Source organism: Meriones unguiculatus, chromosome 11 (assembly GCF_030254825.1).
Source record: "Meriones unguiculatus strain TT.TT164.6M chromosome 11, Bangor_MerUng_6.1, whole genome shotgun sequence".
Classification (NCBI taxonomy): domain Eukaryota; kingdom Metazoa; phylum Chordata; class Mammalia; order Rodentia; family Muridae; genus Meriones; species Meriones unguiculatus.
Genome location: NC_083359.1, coordinates 48927595 through 48948462, shown reverse-complemented (window position 1 = coordinate 48948462; position 20868 = coordinate 48927595). Strand labels below are relative to the sequence as shown.

At 44.2% G+C, this 20868-nt stretch overlaps 1 protein-coding gene across 3 annotated transcripts in view; it reads right to left on the bottom strand.

Annotated features, from left to right (window-relative positions):
- Positions 1-20868, bottom strand: part of Snx29 (sorting nexin 29) — a 423868-nt gene that overhangs the window by 209715 nt on the left and 193285 nt on the right. For all 3 annotated transcript variants that reach the window (XM_060364193.1, XM_060364194.1, XM_060364195.1), the window contains one exon: positions 3087-3193. In XM_060364193.1, coding sequence (XP_060220176.1) covers positions 3087-3193 — 107 coding nt within the window. The remainder of the gene's footprint in view (positions 1-3086; positions 3194-20868) is intronic.

Sequence of the window (20868 nt, the reverse complement as noted above, 5' to 3'; positions counted from 1 at the left end):
CACCTCTCTCTTTGTCCACTCTGTTCCTCCAGCCTGACTCCTTCCCTATAGAAGTGTTTATCCTTGTTGTTACTTCTGCACAAAGTGGGGAACAGTAAACCCCATGATGAGCTCATAATGAGCTAATGGTGCTTTCTTGGTCTTCTCAAAGCCAGCTGTGCACCTGGAGGAAGCTACACTGCATGGCTGCCACCATGTATCCATGACCTGTATATCACACAGCACCCCAGACTCATGTGCCGAATACTTGGGGAGCCAGCCAGCTGGTGAGGATGTTGTGGGAGGTTGTAAAATTCTAAAATGGAGAAGGTAGGTTATAGCCCAATCCTGGTTCTGGCTAGAATACCACCAGAGTTGAGGTTACAGCCTGCGCCCACAGGAGCCACCTACCCTTGATACATCAATTAAAACAAATTAACAGTGAAAACCAGAAAAGGGAAATGTATTCAATGTTGCCACACTGGAATTAGAGACAAAAAGGTCTAGCGACATCGTCTTGAATCCATCTTCAGGATCCTAAAATGCAGTTATGGTTTGAGGACAGTGAGAGAGTTGTTGGTATCCAAGCAGTCCCCAGCCTAGGAGTGGTCTGTCCCAAACCTATTGGGCCTCTCCAGCAAGGTGGGCAGAGAAGTTCTCAGTGCTGTGTGAACCTCTTGCTGGGAGGCAAGTTTCTCCTAAGGATGGTGCCAGGCTTTCTTTTTGCCCAGTGTGAGATTCCTAGAGAATACGAGTTTCTTGGAATCCACTGTTTCTGATAGAAAAGTGAGGGACACAAGTGTCTGCACGAAAGTATTTTCACTCCTACCAGCCAATTAGAAGAGCTCTCCAATTGGTGGAGATGTGAGGAGTCTCAGCTGCCCCACCATGATGAGCCCACCATAAAATAAATTCTCCCCTGTCCTAAACGCCTCCTTCAGACACCTTATCACAGTACCAGAAAAGCAACTACCAGCACTCCTAACCAGCCCCAACACAAGGTCTCTGCCACAGCTCCCACTCACTTTCACTCTGGTGACCACTCCACACACTTCCACTGTGACAGCCCCCACTCCACCCACTTCCACTCTACATCACTCTTTCACTCTGATAACACTTTTCCCCCCTAGCTTATGAACTCTTCTTTCATTGACTAAAATGGCACAGTGCAGTCTTTGGGAGAATTTAAAAATATGTTCCCACAAAGCCTCCTTATCATTTGCCAATAAAAAGTTCTTAACATAGGCAGGACACGGTATTAACTAAAACCCTGGCAGCTGGGCACATGTTATGTTTTTGTTTTGTTTTCATTTAGTTTCATTTTGTTTTTCTGAGACCGAGTTTCTCTGCTATCCTGGAACTCACTCTGTAGACCAGGCTGGACTTGAACTTACCAAGATCCAACACCTTCTGCCTTCCTAGTGCTGGGATTAAAGGCATGGGCCACCATTGATGAGTTTGAGCAATTTTTCTTAATTATATCATTTGAAGTGGGAAGACCTACCTTTAATCCTAATCTTTTGAAGACACATTTAAATCTGAGCCACACTTTCTGTTGGCAGTCAATATAAGGATATGGAATAAGGAAGCTCTTGCTCTTTGCCTGCTTGACCTCATCTATCTGGCAAGTCCATTCCTTCACTAGCATTAGAGCATGCTTCTGCAGAATTACAGAGTATACTGAAGACCAGCCAAGAAAGACATCAAACCTTGTGGACTGAACAACTACCACATTGTTGGACTTTGCATTGGTAGACAGCTATTGTCGGACTAGCTGGACCATAACCTGTAACCCACTCTAGTAAGTCCCACTAAGATAGATAGACTGACAGATCATTCATTCATTCACGTCTGTTCCTATAGAGAACCCTAACTAATATAACAACACTCATATAGGAACTGTTTCCCACTCCACCAAGGGCTTTCTGAGCATAATCTAAGGACTCAATAATCTGGATCTGAGGCCACCACCCAACACTGTCTCATGACCCCACTGAGAAAAGCATTTGAACAGAGTTCTCCTGGCCCTAGTTTCTGATCCTTCTTGTCAAACTGCAGCTTGCCTTCTCCTAGGCTCGCCTGAGTTAAAACTCAAGTTGCTTATAATATCACTGTCTTTCTCTTACTTAGGAACCAAATTTTAAAAAAAAGCACAATGAAAATGGTGGCCTGGAGCTAGAGGTGTGGTTCAATGGCAGAGCTGTGCTACTCTCCTAACAGCCATGCTGTAGCATGTGAACCTAGCCCCTACACACCTACACACACGTACCACATGTACAAATAAACATAAAAAAATTAAATGACTCAGTAAATGTTATCAAATAACCTTCCATTACCTAGGCGACTTGCAGATGACTGGGTAATATCTTTCTAGACCTCATCTGCAGGTATACCCCAGTGACACATTTTGTACGTTATTTTTGTTGGACTTCTTCTATCAGGGGAATGAACACACACTGGAACCAAGATACAGGTAAGTGCAAATGCTTTAAGGAGATGTAACTGTCAAGGCTCTGTGTGGAGCCCTCAGACCACTGCTAGTCAGCGCCAAGGTCTGCCACCTCCTCAGAAGCTGCTCTTTTTACTACATTTACATCTTTCTTTGTGTCCATGTGCACATAGATGTGTGGAAGCCAGAGGACAACCGTGGGTGACATCTTCAGAAATAATACTCATTCCTCTTGTTCTCTCACTGGTCCTCTTGTCCCTGCCTCTACTCTAGTGAGATTACGAGAGAGATTACTTGGGATTGTTTCTGACCCATGTTCTAGGACACAGCCTTGGATCGTCAGGCTTGTACAGCAGGCACTCTGACTGAACCTTCTCCAGCCCTGAGAGAACTCTAGTGTTACACGTTCATGTTCTTGCTCCTGCTTACCTGCCACAGATGCCAAGTGTTTCTAGCTAAGCAATGCTTTTCAGAGAGCCAGCCTTCCCTTCTTTCTCAAGTATTCTGGGTTATCTTTTCCTGTTTTGTCTTTTTGATATATGGTGCTAGCTGGCTCCTATAGCAGGCAGGTCCTCACCTGGGTCATGCCAGAACAGACAGTGTTAAATAACCACAGCATCGAGAAGAGGGGTCGTGAGACCCACCTGTGCAGCCTTACCTCAATGAGCTTCCTCTCATAGGAGCTTGCTAGTTCCTCAGCAACTTCCCCGGGCTTCTGTTCAGGGACTGTAACTTCTGCATCAGCGTTCCAAAGACTGGGTACCACTTTAAGAAAAGAAAGACACTCAGTTAAGTGTATTACCATGCATGGAAAACTACTCTCCCCTCATTTTAATACATGTATTTATTTTTTATGTACACGTGTGTGCATGTGCACAGTTTCTCCAGAGAGAAAGCTCTGTATAAGGAAGAAGAATCACAATTAGTAATTACTTAACACTATAGCACCCTTACACAAGTATACAAAGTGAGGGATGGTAAGGGCTCTTTTGAAGGTAGAGGGGTGACTAGAGTTCTGCGCAGGAGTTCAGAGAGCAACCTCGTCACCCTGGAAGTCTTGGCGGAAAGAAGAAAATCTCAGCAGCACACAAGCTCATGCATACATCTTTCATATTTGCCAAACTCCATTTTCTCCAACAAAAAGAAAACGTATTCTAGGAGGTGGTTCCTTCCTACAGTTTGCTTGAACAATACTGGATGTCAGGTCCCAGGCTGTGGTGCTTTGAATGAAAAAGGCACCCACAGGCTCATATGTTTGAATACTTGGTCCCTAGTTGCTGGAACTCTTTGGGAAAGATTGAGAAGTGTAGCCATGTTGCAGGAGGTGTGTCACTGTGGATGAGGTCTCAAAAGGCTCAAGCAATTCCCAGTGTTCTCTCTGCCTTTTGATTGCAGATCCAGGTGTGAGCTCTCAACTATTCCTGTGCTCTTGCCTCTGCTCTGCCATCATGGACTCTGTACTACAGACTCAATTAAATGCTTTCCATGGTGCTTTGCTTCTGGTGTTTCATCACAGCAATAGAAAAGTAACTAGTACAGAAGTAGAACCAAGAGCCATCCATAAAGGCTCCTTAGAAGAACATCCAAAGGCCTTGGGAAAGTCTCTGACACCAGTGTGTCACCACTGTAAGGCCATGCTAGGGGAAATTAGCCCCAAGCCATGATGCACATATACTCATCCATGAGTATATACTGAAGACCAAATAATTAAAGCCAGGAATGAGCCAGGCAGCTGCAAAAAAACCAAGAGAGCAAGAGCAAGACAGATGTGCATCTCTGGACAAAGAAAAGGCCCAGTGGCATGCTTCCCAAGTGTGGACCATGCTCCATTTCTAGCATATGCTGAGAGGTGCAAGCCCTGAATGCCTACCAACCACAATGGGATTACACTGGGGCAAAAGCAGGAAATGCAGTAGTGGCAGGTGACAGAGAGCTGCTTCCAGAACGGAAGTGAAAGCACTGGGACCCTTCCAGCTTCACACGAGCCATGGCTGAGCTTCAGTGACCAAGTGACCATCAGTGACAGCTGGACAGCTGAGAGGAGAAGCAAGGCCTTTGCTGACAATGAAATGCCCCACATTCTGAAACTTTAAGTTGGTTTTAACTACTGTAGGAAGCAACACTTAACACATTTGGTACTTGAAGAAAACTTACAGACTCCAATGAAAGATGTTCAAGGGGCATGTTAAATTCATTTCCTTTAAAATATTAATTATCATTGTCCTAAAGAAAATGGAACAGTGTGGAGGAAATGAAATGGCAAAAACTGTAGAAGCTGACAATCAGGCTTCTTTACCTGGAAACAAGAACTTGGATACAAGTTATGTGACAGGCACCAAAATACACTGTGACTCAAATGGAATGACTCACGAAAGATTGCACACTGCCAGCCACACACACACCAGCCTGAGAGGCAAACAGGGATCAAAATGCACCAAAGGCAACAAGTCCAACTAGTCTGTTGTGGGGAACAGCTGATAGGTCTGGACTGAGAGAAACTTAGGATGCATCACTGAGAACAGACCTGCAGTTAATGCACATTGACCTTATGACAAGTATCAGTCTCCTCCCAACACCAGTGTCCCTGAACAGCAGGGACAGGTCATACATCTCCTGGGAATCCTGAGAGCTGGAGAAGAAAGACCTGCGGAGACTCTGCCAGGGCTGTATCCAGCAATGTCATAGCCAGGTCATTCTGTCAGGAAGCCAAGGAAATTTTCAGAGTGCTTCCTTCTACCAGCTTTCTAGTATTCCGCCCAACCCCAAGGAGACATAAAATTACCTTGAGTCAAGCACTTAGGATGAAAAAAAAGTGTGACTTGCAAGAAAGACAACCTAGCTTCAGGAGAATTTCCCATGTCAAATACCCAACATCCCTAGAGACAAAGAGAAGACAGCTGACATGACAAGAAGAGAGTACTGTCCTAAAGGGAGATGGGCAAGCACACTAAAGGCAAGACAGGTGTGTTCAAAGGAAGCCATGACGGCAGAAATGGAGCATGGTCTACAAGGGAGAGGGGCGGGAACATTTGCAAAAACAGAGACAGAGGCCCCAGAATGGAAACAACCACAGAACTGCTAAGTCAAAGGAGAAACTAGCACAGAAAATGGAGATTCAAAGATCTGATTTAGCAATTGTCCAGACACAACTACCTAAACAAAAAGCAAAGAGCACCCAGCACAATGGGGAATGAAACACCTCAGAAACAGGGAGAGCCAGGGAGGGGGATAGGCCTCTGAAGAGGAGGGAGGATTTCCACCATGACAGGAAACTAGAAACTGCAAAGGCCTCTTGAAAGGAGCACAGCAGACTGGGAAACAACTAAGGACACCCCTACCACCCGGCCCCCACATTCCCGCACAGCACACCCATCCTCTGGAAAATCAGTTCTGGAATTATGTATCAAGCAAAACCATGTAAGACACACAACCCAAAAATATTTACACCCCACACACACACCAAAGAAGGAAAATCTAGGAATAATAAATATATAACCTAAGATAAGAAATCTAATATAAGAGAGTCAGAGTGTTCATAAAAATCCAAACATAAGAAACTATCCAGTGACCACCAACTGATGAACAGATACAAGCAAAGCAGTTCATCCTGACAGTAGGATACAGGTCAGCCAAGAAAAAGTAGAGCCCAGATCATGCTGCAACATGAATATACCTCGAAAGCAATGTTCTAGTGAAAGACAGACAAAAAGGCCACACTCTTTGAGTCCATTTACACCAAGCAAGGGGAAGGAAGTATGAAGAGTGACTGCTAATGGTATGCTCTGAAGGGGGGTGAGCATGTGCTAGAACTAGTGATGATGGTTTGCAAAAGAGCGGTGTACAATGAAAGGATTAACTGTAAGGAATGTAAACTTGTTCTCAAAATCAATGCCTAAAAATGGGTGTGTGTGCCTGCAATCCCAGCATTCCAGAATCAGAATCAGCAGAATCCTGCATTTCAGGATAGCTTGGGCTACTCAGAGAGATGCGGGGGGGGGGGGGGGGCCACAGGGAGAAGGAGGAGGCAGTGGTATTCCAAACTCTTATTTTAAAAGCAAAATAAAAGCCTGAATGAGAAGGTATAAACCACTAAAACAACTAGACTCCTAACATCAGCAGAGGGCAACAGGGGAGCCTGCCTCAATAAGTGAAGGACAGGAAGTGGTACTTAAATGCAGGGGTTTCCCCTGTAGTAAAGGCCTGTGGAACTCAGAAGTAATGAGTATGCAGAACACCAGGCAAAGCAAAGGAGAGGAAAAGCCAAGTACAAACTGCAGTGAAAACAAACTGCCTGGTGGGACCTGATGGTTTGGCGTGTTTAGACCCACAACAGCATGGTCACAGAACAGCTGGTGTGATCGTGCCAAGGTTAAGAATCAGGTGCAAGTGTGTGCTTTGTGAGGCTAAAGGAGCCAAAAGAAAACTTTACACTGAGAACCAAATGTGCTTACAAATGAATTGCCAACTCTTAGGAACTGCCCACATCCCAGACCCAGGTGATCCCACAGCAAGTCAGCGCTGCAGCTACATCAGTACCCACTGCCAAATGCAACACATTTCCATTCCATTCATATATGCTTAGGAAGGCCCTGCCACCACACACCCCATACTTGTCCCCATCAGAAGTGGCCTTTTGCCTGTCCCCAACACATCAATAAATCTCTTGTATGAGATCTGTTACATGGTGTGATTTCTACAGCATTTTTCGGCCCAGGTCAACCTGTAAAATACTCTTCTGCTATAAAACCCTAACACTGGTGCTGAGAGCCGGTCAGTAGGATATCCTGGTGCCTACATGGTCCTCCTGGGGGTCTAAGCTGCACTAGAAGCCTATCCCATATCTCCACTGGCAATGGATCCATCTTCAATCGCTTGGCTCTCCATCCATCACCAGCAATCATTGAATGACCCCGATCGGTCAGCATAAAAGCTTCCCTGAGTCTGGTACTCTTGTAGGCAAAGGTACCCACCTCTGACACTTTCCCTTGGGTCAGGTTTTGTTTTTTTTAGCTCAATTTTCACCTTTTGGCTTCATTTGAAAGTACTGGTATCAGGTACTGTGTGTCTCCTCGTACTTCTTTACCTTGACCTCAGATCCAGTGAAATGATGATTCACTAAACAGCTGTCTCTTCCTCTTTCCATCCCCCCTGGTTCCTGGGAATACATTAGACTACAGGCATTAAACATTTCCCTCTTCCTCATTCATGGGAATGGCCTTATGTCATCATCCATACAAAACAAACAAAAAAAAAAAAACAAAACTCCAAACCAGGCCTTCCCAGGCCACAGAAGAAGAGAATGCAGGCAGTCCTAATGAGACTTGATAGGCTGGGGTCAGCTGGAAGGGGAGGAGGCTCCTCTGTGAGGAATAGGGGAGAGGGATGGGGAAGAAGGCAGGAAGGGGCTACAGTCAGGATGTAAAGTGGATAAATTATAAAAAGAATGAATTCAAATTATTAAAAAGTAAAATAGTTCTTAATTCTGAAAAAACAAACAAACAAAAAACCCAAGAATCTCTACCTGGTAGGTCTGAAGGACTCCAAATTGATTCACTCTTGCAATAAATTCTGACCTCAGTGCCCTGAGATAATCAATCCGAATTCAGCTGACCACCACAACCTTAGGTCCCAAATAGGATCTATACAAATCCTGCAAGTGGCCGCCTTGGTTTTGTCTGGTGGACTCATACTATGTAAATGTCCTGTCTTTAAGTAACCATTCCTGGATCTGTTGCAAAGTAGGAGTGGGAGCAGGATCTCCCAGGAGGGGTGGAGGAAGCAAGGAGCAGAACAGTGTGCACACACCCATTCTCCCCGAAACTTCCCCTCAAAACCAAACTGCTGATGCACCTCCCTTCCAGTATGTGAGAATGGTTTGTTTCCGCTGGCTTCTGCCACTCAAAAGTTTTAATTAGAAATCCTGGAACCACTTTTTCTTCTAACAGGTTTGGTGTGTCTGGTTTTATATTGAGGTCTTTGATCCACTTGGACGTTAGTTTTGTGCAGGATAATAAGTACAGATCTATTTGCATTTTTCTACACATATCCAATTAGACCAGCACCATTTGTTGAAGATGCTATCTTTTTTCCATTGTATGGTTTTGGCATCTTTATCAAAACTCAGGTGTCCATAAGTGTGTGGGTTTATTGCAGGGTCTTCTATTCCATTCCATTGATACACAAGCCTGTTTCTATGCCAATAAAATGCAGTTTTTACTACTGTTGCTATATAGTACAGCTTGAGATCAGGGATGGAGATACCGCCAGAAGATCTTTTATTGTAGAGGATGGTTTTAGCGATTCTCGGTTTCTTGTTATTCCATATGAAGTTGAGAATTTTTGTTTCAAGGTCTGTAAAGAATTGTGTTGTTAATTTGGTGGTAATTTCATTGAATCTGTAGATTGCTTTTGGTAAGATGGCCATTTTTACTATCTTAATCCTGCCAAGCCATGAGCATGGGAGATCTTTCCATCTTTTGATATCTTCTTCAATTTCTTTCTTCAGAAACTGGAAATTTTTTTCATACAAGTCTTTGACTTGCTTGGTTAGGATTACACCAAGGTACTTTATGTTCTTTGTGGCTATTGTGAAGGGTGTTGTTTCCCTAATTTCTTTCTCAGCCCTTTTTGTCTTTTGTATACAGGAGTGCTACTGATTTTTTTGAGTTAATTTTGTTTCCAGCCGGTTTGCTAGAAGTGTTTATCAGCTGTAGGAGTTCCCCGATAGAACTTTTGGGGTCACTAATGTACACTATTATATCTTCTGCAAATAGTGATACTTTGACTTCTTCCTTTCTAATTTGTATCCCTTTGATCTCCTTTAATTGTCTTATTGCTCCATCAAGGGCTTCAAGAACTATGTTGAAGAGATATGGAGAGAGTAGGCAGCCTTGCCTTATCCATGATTTCAGTGGGACTACCTTGAAATCATCAGCACAGGAGACAACTTCCTGAACAGAACACCAACAGCTCAGGCTCTAAGATCAACATCAATAAAAGGGATCTTATAAAACTGAAAAGCTTCTGTAAAGCAAAGGAAACTGTCATCAGAACAAAACAACTGCCTACACATTGGGAAAGGATCTTCACCAACCCTATATCTGACAGAAGGCTGATATCCAGAATATATATAAAACTCAAGAAGCTGCACATCAACAAATCAAGTAATCCAATTTAAAAAATGGGGTACAGAGCTAAACACAGAATTCTCAATAGAGAAATATCGAATGGCAAGGAAATTCTTAAAGAAATGCTCAACATCCTTACTCATCCAAGGAAATACAAATCCAAACGACCCTGAGATTTCACCTTACACCCATCAGAATGGCTAAGATTAAAAACTCAAGTGACAACATATGATAGAGAGGATGTGGAGAAATGGGAACCCTACTCCACTGCTGGTGGGAATGTAAACTTTTATAGTCACTTTGGAAATCAATCTGGTACTTTCTCAGACAATTAGGAACAGTGCTTCCTCAAGATCCAGGTATACCATTCCTAGGCATATATCCAAAAGTTGCAACAAGTACACAATAAGGACATTTGTTCAACCATGTTTGTAGCAGCTCTATCCATAACAGCAGAAATTGGAAACAACTTCAATATCCCTCAACGGAGGAATGGATACAGAAATTGTGGTACATTTACACAATGGAATACTACTCAGCAATTAAAAAAAGGAAATCATGAAATATGCAGGCAAATGGTGCAATTTTAAAAAGATCATCCTGAGTGAGGTATCCCAGAAGCAGAAAGACACACAGGGTATATACTCAATTATAAGTATATATTAGACATATAATATAGGATAAACATACTAAAATCTGTACACCTAAAGAAGCTAAGCAAGAAGAAGGACCTTGGGTAAGATGCTTAATCCTCATTCAGAAAGGCAAACAGGATGGACATCAGAAGAAGAAGACAGGAAACAGGACAGGAGCTTACCACAGAGGGCCTCTGAAAGACTCTGCCCAGCAGGGTATGAAAACAGATGCTGAGACTCATAGCCAAACTTTGGGCAGAGTACAGGGAATCTTACGTAAGAAAGGGGAGACAGAAAGACCTGGAGGGGACAGGAGCTCCACAAGGGGAGCAACAGAACCAAAATATCTGTGCACAGGGATCTTTACTAAGACTGATACTCCAACAAAGGACCAGTAATGGAGGTAACCTAGAACCCCTGCATAGATGTAGCCCATGTCAGGTCAGTATCCAAGTGGGTTGCCTAGTAAGGGAAACAGGAACTGTCTCTGACATGAACTCAGTGGCTGGCTCTTTGATTACCTCCCCCTGAGGAGGGAGCAGCCTTACCAGGCCACAGAGGAAGACAATGCAGCCACTCCTGAAGAGACCTGATAGACTAGGATCAGAGGGAAGAGGAGGATCTCCCCTATCAGTGGACTTGGGATGGACATGAGTGAAGAAGAGGGAGGGAAGGTGGGATTGGAATGGGAGGAGGCAGGGAGCTACAGGTGGGATATAAAATTAATAAACTGTAATTAATAAAAAGAAAAATAAAATACATCTTTTTTTCCAAATTTTTCTTTTTTATATTAATTACAGTTTATTTGTATCCCAGCTGTAGTCCCTTCCCTCATTCCCTCCTAATCCCTACCCACCCTCCCTCATCTCCTCTCTGCCCTTCTCTAAGTCCACTGATAGGGAAGGTCCTCCTTCCCCTTTCATCTGACCCTAGTTTATAAGGTCTCATCAGGGCTGGCTGCATTGTCTTCCTCTGTGGCCTAGCAATGCTGCTCCTCCCTCAGGGATGGGGGAGGGGGAGGTCAAGGAGCCAGCCACTGAGTTCATGTTAGAGACAGTCCCTGTTCCCCTTACTAGGCAATCCACTTGGATGCTGAGCTGGCATGGGCTACATCTGAGCAGGGGTTCTAGGTTATATCCATGCATGGTCCTTGGTTGGAGAATCAGTCTCAGAAAAGACCCCTGTGACCAGATATATTTGGTCCTTGTAGAGTTCCTGTCCTCTCTAGGTCTTACTAAATCCTCCTTCTTTCATATGATTCCCTGAACTCTGCCCAAGGTTTGGTTATGAGTCTCAGAATCTGCTTTGATATACTTCTAGGTAGAGTCTTTCAGAGGCCCTCTATGGTAGGATCCTGTCCTGTTTCTTGTTTTTTCCTACTTCTAATGTCCATCACATTTGTCTTTCTAAGTGAGGATTTATCATCTTACCCCGGGTCCTCCTTCTTGTTTAGCTTCTTTAGGTGTACAGATTTTAGTATATTTATCCTATATTATAGGTCTAATATACATTTATAACTGAGTATATACCCTGTGTGTCTTTCTGCTTCTGGGATACCTCACTCAGGATGATCTTTTTTAAATTGCACCATTTGCCTGCAAATTTCATGATTTCCTTGTTTTTAATTGCTGAGTAGTATTCCATTGTGTAAATGTACCACAATTTCTGTATGGCCACAGTGTGACACAGCTGCCTTACATTCCTAGCAGGCCTTGGTATGGCCATTCCCTCTGGCCCCAGCATACAAGCCTGGCATGTTCTTTATCACAGCTACATTACAGCTTGAAACACAGACTCACCATCCCAGTACACTATTACCTGCAGACTACCCAGCTCTGTGCACATGAGTGCATAACTGCAGGATCAACGGAGATGGAATTTAAATGTGACAACCAACAAATCACCAGAGTGTTCTATGATAGTGCTCTGCCACGCTGCCTCTGTGGGCCTCAGCTTCTATACTTAATCATCAGAGAACAATACTCCTGCTACATATCAGTACTACAATTTTTATTTCTATTTTTATTTTTACTCAAGACATGTCTCACTGTGTAGCCCCGGCTGACCTGGAACTCACTACATACAACACCAGACTGGATTCATAGAGATGTACCAGCTGCAGCCTTCCTAGCACTAGGACTAAAGGTATGTGCTGCCATGCTCAGCTCACTACCATTCACTTTAAAACAAATTCCAGAGAAAACAAAGAGAATGGCAGAGCTGAGATGGATTTACAGCTGAGCTCAGGACCAGTCACCCACCCAATGGCCAAGCTAAAAGAGCCCAGAAGACCAGCAAGTGACGAGGCCCATAGTGGTCTCAATATACTCAAAAATTACAGGACTCATGCTACTGAGGTACCTCAAAGAGCAAGAACATAGACCCATAGTGTGAAAGAAACAAAGTTGGAGGCTCAAAACTGGCTATTTGCAAAAGTCTGAAACTCCTGAAGCCATTTTCTAGCACATAGGCAAGAAAAGCCAACTACAAAAGGGAGAAAGAGAGACTAGGAAAGATGATTTTTTTTGTTCAGAAGAAAGGTGAAAAGAACTTCACACAATTAATGTGGAAATTCTGAAATATGTCCCTGGTCCAGGGTCCTTCAAGGACAAGTATCACAGCTGGAACTATAGAGATGCCTAGAGCACAGACAGGAAAAAGAAATATCCTTGAAACTCAAACTCAAGGTCATGGCAAAGTCTACTGCTTCAAGGCAGAAAAGATACATTTTAAAAGGAAATAATGTTGAAAGCTCACTTCCTTATGAATTCTCAACAAAGGGTCAGGTCACAGTGGAAAGAAAACAAGGCACCACAGAACAGCACAAGACACCTCCCGTGGCTGCCGCTTACTAAGAGAGGACACAAGAACAGGGCCAGGGAAGATGGGTGCTCTTGTGGAGAAGGCAAGGCTAGAGAGGCCATATTGACAGGATAGATGATGGTAAACAGGGAGACAGGGGCCAAGTGGAGATAGAGAGACCATGTGCTACATGGGTGGGGGGATAAGAGGAATGTTCATGTTGTGGTGGCCAAAGAGGTCTGTTAGATCATGGTGGCTCTCAAGATAGACTGTGGACACTGTCATCAAAACCACCGTGAAACAGGTGAGATGGAAGGGTTATTAAAATGCAGATTCCTGGGCCTTGGTTGTTGGAAATCAATTTGTGGGTCTGAGAGTAGGTCTTAGGAATCAGAATTCTAATTAACATTAAAGGTGATTTCTACATACACAATAGTCTGAGGGGTAGAAGGTGATGAAAAGCTATCCCAAAGGCAAAAATCCTTATTTCTCCAGAAGTAGGCACAGAGTTGTGAGTTCTAGCTCTCCAGGAAATGCAGTGACATCTGTGACCTGAGCTATATGGAAGCTGAGCTGTCTGCCTTGCTGTCTCATGGGCTACTGTCTGCTTTGAAACAAAGCTGACTATCTTCCAGCTACTAGCTACCAGAAACTTGTCAGTGTGGATGATGAAGGCTAACTTTAGACTTTGTATGGCCACAGAAGTTGTAGCTGATGCTCTATATAAAAATGCAGATTGTATGATTTGTACTATACACAGAAATGACAAACTTTTTACTAAGCAGGGTGATCCCCATGTCTAGGTAAGGGTATTCCTGTTACCACCAAGATAAGGAATGGACTGGAGAGTGGGGACAAATGCATGTTCTTGACAAAGTGATCTACATCAAAGGAAGCAGAAAAAAGGGTATCCCTGGCCATGCCTTGACACCTGTGGTCCCAAGGGATTGGCAGAATCCAGCAGCTTTCCAGTTCCTCTGAGAAAGATGATGTCTACTGCTTAGGTTTACTGGCTTGGGTAGAGTAGTAAGATGTCTGTGATGAAGTTTCTTGGCACCGTTAGCTCAGAAGACTCTGACCTCTGGGCTCATCATGGGACAGCATTTTGGGAAAGGAGTAAAAAGTAGAATTTGGGTCATTTGAAGGAAGCATATCTCTGGGTGTCTGACTCTGAGGCTGAACCCTGGCATTTTCCTGTATCCTGTCTCTCTGCCACCATGATGTAAGTCATTCTGTCCCACCATGGCCCCCTGCCCTAGTCCTCAGGTCCCTCGAGACTGTGCACAGAGTACACCCTCCTCTATGTTGCTTTGCTCTTGTACTTGGCCACAGCAAAGCCAAGTATATACACCTACCTGTGTGCTGTGATGGAGGAGAGACCAGCACACAATGCTAGGACTACCATCCTGCACCTTGTCACCGCGAGTGTCTCACAGCACAGACCACCACAACTTGCAATAAATGAAATGCGCTCAACCTTCAGCAGGCTCTCCATATCACACCCCTCTCCCAAAGCTCCCAAGGCAGAAAAGATTGTAAGAGCCAGAATGACTTCAAGGAAATAGTGTTTTCCAGACACAATAAAGCAGTTGCACACACAGCAATAGTGTTCACTGTTCACAAGACCTCTGAGAGCTTAAACCAGACAAGATCCAAGTGGGAATGGGAGAGGAGTTATTTGCAATTGGTAGACACCGGATAGAGTGAGAGTCAGCTTTAACAGTGTGAATGCAGGTAGGTCAGCTGCCCTCCAGAGCAGGCCATGTCCCCAGGAATGGGAACACAAATTGGACTTGATAGTTCTGGGGTTGTCTGGGAGGCTTCCTGTTTTGTTTTTTAAGATTTAGTCTTAAAAGGTTGATGTTGGCGGGGTATGGAGGTAAGGGTGGAGAGAGTGGATCTGGGAGGAATTGAAGGGAGAAAATGATCAAAAAACATTGCATGAAATTCTTATATATACATATGTATATATATATTTGTACATGTACGTATATGTAGATATGTGTATGCACACACACACACACACACACACAGCACTAAGGAGGCTGAGGCAAGGCTGTCAGAAAGTTGAGACTACCCTTGGTTACATAGAATGATCTTGGATGGATGGATGGATGGATGGATGGATGGATGGATGGATGTTGAGAGCTTCATGGGTAAGACACATACTCCAAACCATCCAGCATAATTAGTGCTGATTACAACCAGAGGCTGGCAGAAAGAAGGGCTCCACCTTGGCCTGTGTTACATTAAGCTGGCAGAGCCAAAGTCTCTGCTCAAAGTCAGGGCAAATGGGTCAGGCAGCCACTGAATACTGAATGAGTCCCACATATATCCAGAAGTCGAATGCATTTTTCTCCCCAGTAAGAAAAGGACTTTGACATATTGGGAACAATTCTGTGATAAATGGCAAGCCAGAGGCTATTTCAAAAAGCCCACAGAGATGTTCTGCCTTGACAACTTCCCTGAAAATCCTAATTATGTCTAGGAACCCAATGTGCGAAGCCCTGGAGGAAGCAGAGGGCAAAAAAGGGAGGAGTCATCTCAGGAGGGGTTCATCTGTCACACCAAAAGCCACAGGGCTGAGCCTGCCTCTGTCTACAGATGGACTACTAGCACCTGCTTGCCAAACAATCTCTCCTAGGTGGCTGCTACAGTGTGAGCTCAGCACAAGAACACCAGCCGGTCTCTGCTGACAGGCAAAAATATCCCCTTAGGGCGTGGATGTTCCTCAAGTATCTGACCGCACCTTAGATAAAAAGTAACAACTGTCTCCACACCTGGAACCTTCAAACCCTGAGGCCACATCTGATGTGACCACTTATTTCTAAACATTCCAAATCTCTCAGGACAAGGGCAGGTGAAAGCTACCTTAGCTACCAAGATAGGACAGCAGAGTACAGACAGCTCCTGAGTTACAGAGGATTGACCTACAATGTGCACTTTCATGATGGCATGAGAACAGCACACAGCAGACACTATACTTCAACTTTGAATCTGAATGTGTTTCCACACTAGCCCTCTCGTGTGGCTTTCTCTTTATATGCAGTGGTGGCGATAACCAAAACTCTTGAGGAAAGATGACACCCTGGTGCAGTGCTGCTGAGCTGTAGAGCATGGTACTTCAGGGGTGCCCTGTGCACTATCAGCTGCCAAGAGTCTATCTAGATGTAACCCCAGTGTTTCAATACCAACCTCATCTTCAGTGATAGAAAGGTGGCCAGCATGGGTGAAGCACTGTAAAGAATGTTGGCAGACAGGATGGATAAAGGCAGGTAACAGCAGATCACAAGGACCTGGCAAGACACAGGAGCTTCATCTGTTATTCTCATGAAGAAAAGTAAGGTCAGTAGGGCTCTCAGCAAGGAGGTCATGTGACAGATTGGCACCCTAGGCAAGTGCTACACTGAGCTACATCCCAGCTCTCTTTTTACTTTTGAAAAAGGATTCCATTAACTTACCCAGGGTGACCTTGAACATGTAATCTTCCTGCCTCCTTCCAAGTAGCTGGAACTGAAGGTCTGTGTCACCAAGTCCAGCTGCCACTAAATTATTTCAGAGTAATTATCCTCACCTTGTGTAATACATCAGCACACTTGGTACAGCTATGCACTCTCTCAAACATGAACTCTACACTCAGCCTAGAACCCAACTCTCAGTGCCCCCTCCTCTTTCTCCCTCTCTTTTGCTGACACTTCTTTTACCCCATAATCAGTCCTGAACCATTTATCTTCACTCCTGGAGACCTCCCTCAGGCCAGAGCTCCAGATGCACTACACTTGCACCTCAGGATCTCTACCAACATGCACACTCAGCTTGAGCGGTCCTCATTGTCAACACAGGACTCTATAGCGGTCAAGAGCCAGTTGGTAGCACAGTAGTGCTCTGAGTTCTGAGGAGATGGAAGGGGCTACCAGGCTGGAGCTGCAGCAAGGTCCTGGTGATTCCCTCAAGAGGAAAGTAAAGCCTCTTCTAAATCTATCACTTGGAAGTTGGACCAACACACTTGGTTTTCTTTAGGGAAGAGGAAGAAGCTGGTACAGACAAAGGCAATAAAGTGTGGCAATAAAGTCGGATTGGGGTCACACCATATCCTCCGTTTGGGCATTAGTCATGGTGGCGATTCTGCTGGCCACCATTCTGCTAAATCGTCAGGGACTTAGCAACATCTTAAGTCAAAACCTGCCACCACTGCCAGGTGTAACAGGTGTATGCGGTCTCTCTCTCTCTCTTCCTTATACCAGACTGGCATGAGGCTGCCATGGTGTGTTGACAGGCAAAAATATCCCCTTAGGGCGGTGGATGTTCCTCAAGTATCTGACCGCACCCTAGATAAAAAGTAACAACTGTCTCCACACCCGGAACCTTCAAACCCTGAGGCCACATCTGATGTGACTCCCCTAAACCACACCATCATTATACATCATAACAATGAGCTCTCACTTTCTTGTGATGCAGTTACTTCTGCAACATCAAGGTCAGGGAAAACAAAAAACAAAGAACCAATGCAGCTCAGCTGACAGAGTGCTTACCCAGCATATGCCAGGCCATGGCACTGCAAAACCTAGGCAAGATGGAGCTCATGGTGGCATTCCAGAAGTAGAAACCAGAGATCTGGAAATTCAAGCTCATCACTGACTTACTAGAGAGTATGAGGCCAGCCTTGGCTTTAAGAGAGCCTGTCTCAAAAATAAATAATAAAATAAAATTGCAAAAGAGAAGTCCAGAACTTTTACATATAGTATCACCAAATTCTCAGTATTATCCTATAAAACAACCTTACCATACTTTATAGACTGGAAAAGCAGAGGCAGGGAGAGATACACCTACGGTCCTGTGAGTAAAGAGAGGGATTCAATAGGGCAGCAAGATTCTAAAATCTATCATTGCAACTACACAGCATACCTTGCAGTATATGAGCACGTGTTGGGGTGATCTTTTGTGACTGTGTAAAGACTGTAGATGAACACACGTGTTGGGGTGATCTTTTGTGCACTGTGTAAAGACTGTCTTTGCATTATTCAAATGCTGATTTCTATACCAGCAGAGATCTTTGCCTGCATCGCATTTTGTAAACACTCCCCAACACTCTCTGATTAGTTTAATAAAGAGCTAACTGGCCGATAGCAAAGGAAAGTGAGGAAGGTAGGACTTTTGGCAGAGCTAAGAACTCCTGGAAAAACATGAGCAGAGGGATTTACCAGCCCACTGTGGAGGAAGAAAACAGTGTCAGAACTAAGATTGAGAAGTAACAGGCTACATGGCAAAACATAGATTAATACAAAGTGGTTAATTTAAGATAAGAGCTAGTTGGGAACAAGCCTAACCTAAGGCCAAGTTTTCATAATAAATATAAAAAGTTTCCATGTCATTACTGGAAGCTATCAGTCTAAAAAATTGCGGCTATAATCAGCACCCATTTATGCACATGGGTGGCCAGGAATGAACACACTGCCCAGTGCCTACCACCCTAGCCACCCCTTTCTATGCTAGTGGTAGGTTTGGCCATGTGACTTGCTCTAGCTGCTCAAATGCTAACAAGAATGGAACAAGCAGAAGTCTGCTCACTCTTTCACATGGGGTTTCCTTCAGGGATGCTTTCTCTTAAACCACCAGGACCACAATGGCATGGACAGCCCAGGTGTAGTAGTTTGAATAAAAATAGCCCCATAGAAACAACCTAGACACAGAAATTGTGGCACATTTACTATGTGGAATACTATGCTCAGATGTAGCTGATAGTCTGCATGTATGTCTGTGAGTGAGGGGAGCAGGGGCTGCCTCTGACATGAACTCAGTTGCCTGCTTTTTGATCACTTTCCCCTGGCAGTGTGGCCTTACCAGGCTACAAAGGAAGAGGATCCAGGCAGTCCTGATGAGACCTAATAAGCTAGAGTCAGATGGCAGGGGAGGAGGACTCCCCCTTTCAGTGGACTAAGGGAAAGGGATGGGGACCAGGGTGGGACCAGGAGGAGATGAAGAAGGGTGCTACAATTGGGATATAAAACGAATAAATTGTAAAAAATAAAAATAAACAATAAAAATAAAATACCCTGTAGGCCCATAGGGAGTGGCACTATTAGACAGTGTGGCTTTGTTGGAGTAGGTGTGGTTTCACTGAAAAAAGTGTGTCACTGGGGACAGGCTTTGAGGTCTCAGAGGCTCAAGCCAGGTCTCTCACATTCTCTTCCTGTCTGTGGATCCAGATATAGAGCTCTCAGCTACCTCTCCAGCACCATGTCTGCTTGTATGAAGCAATGTTTCCCACCATGACAATAATGAACTAAACTTGTAAACCAGGCCCCATTAAATAAATGTCTTCCTTCATAAGAGCTGCTATGATCATGGTATCTCAAAACAGTAATAAAACTCAAAGACACCAGGTTTCTGAGCAGCTGAGACAATAGCCTGCATCAAAAAATCCCTACACAGTGGCCTTGGCTAAAGTAGCCTACATGGCTTTAGACACTACAGAGAGGGATAGGGGCTATGTCACACTGCTCTGTGCCTGAATCCCACCCCACTAACTTAGGAACAAACAAACTGCGCCTGCTCAAACCCAATCCTTTTTTTAATTTTTTTTTTAATTTATTTTACATACATGTACGCCTTCATGCCAGAAGAGGGCAACAGATCCCAACGTAGATGGTTGTGAGCCACCATGTGGTTGCTGGAAATTGAACTCAGGACCTCTGGAAGAGCAGACAGTGCTCTTTATCACTGAGCCATCTCTCCAGCCCCAAACCCAATCATTTTAAGGTGATTTGATTTGTTAGGAATAGACTATGGAGGACTTGGGATTGGGCTCAGTGGTAGAATGCCTGCTGACATAAGCAAACAAGAAACAATACCTCAGCAGCAGAGAAAAAGAAATATGCCATTAATGTAAATTTCCAGACAGGAAGCTACTGAAGCTCAGAACCCTTAAAAATTATGACAAAGATGTTGAAGTGTAGTTCCTCACAGTTGATGGCTTTAGTGGCTGGGGGGAGAGGGAAGGCCATTCTATTTTCCTTAAGGGGCTGGCCAATGGGAGTTTGACCATGTTCTAGTGAGTATATGGGCAACACAAATTGGACTTGGTATATTGTTTTTCTTTGGGGGGGGGGAGAGGCACAAGGGTGAGAAGGTGGCCCTGGGAGGAATGGTAATCTAGTGGGAACAAGCTGAACGGTGTGAAATTTCCAAATAATCAATAAAATATCGTGTTAGGGTAAAGAATTAAGTAAAGAGAGGGGGGAAAATGAGAAACATTTTTAGGAGTCTCCTAAAACAACAAAAACAATACCAGCTTTCCCAAAGGGCTTGGAAGGTATATAGCTTGGCTGGGATAGTGCTTGCTTAGCGCATATGAAGTTCTGTGCATAAAAGAGACACCGAAGTTAATGCCTTTGATCCCAGCACTAAAAAATTGGAAGCAGATGTATCAGAAATTCAAGGTTATCTTCAACTCTATAGAGGGTTTGAGGCTAGTCTGGGATACATGAGGCCCTGTCTCAAAAAAATAAAAGGTAATTCCAGAACTCAAGCCCTATGGGAAGGGGAACGTTCCTGTTTTTAATTAATTCTAACATTTAGGAGCAAGTTAGGGGGCGGGAGTCAATGTGACAGGGCAAGACAGCAGAGGTTCCTCCATCTTGTGTTCTTGCTGAGGCCATTTTAAGTTTAACTAGAATTTTGACCCCCTTGATGGAGAATCTTATACAAAATTACCCAGCTCTAGTCCAGGAGCCAAAGGTCAAGATAACCAGCTAACTTACCTCAGCTTCTGTTAAATTGCCTGATGTGCAAAACCTTCCTCCCAGTTTCCCCACTCTTATGCAGCCCCCAAAACAGAAAGGAAATACCAGGATGTGGTTTTTATCTTCAAAAACCT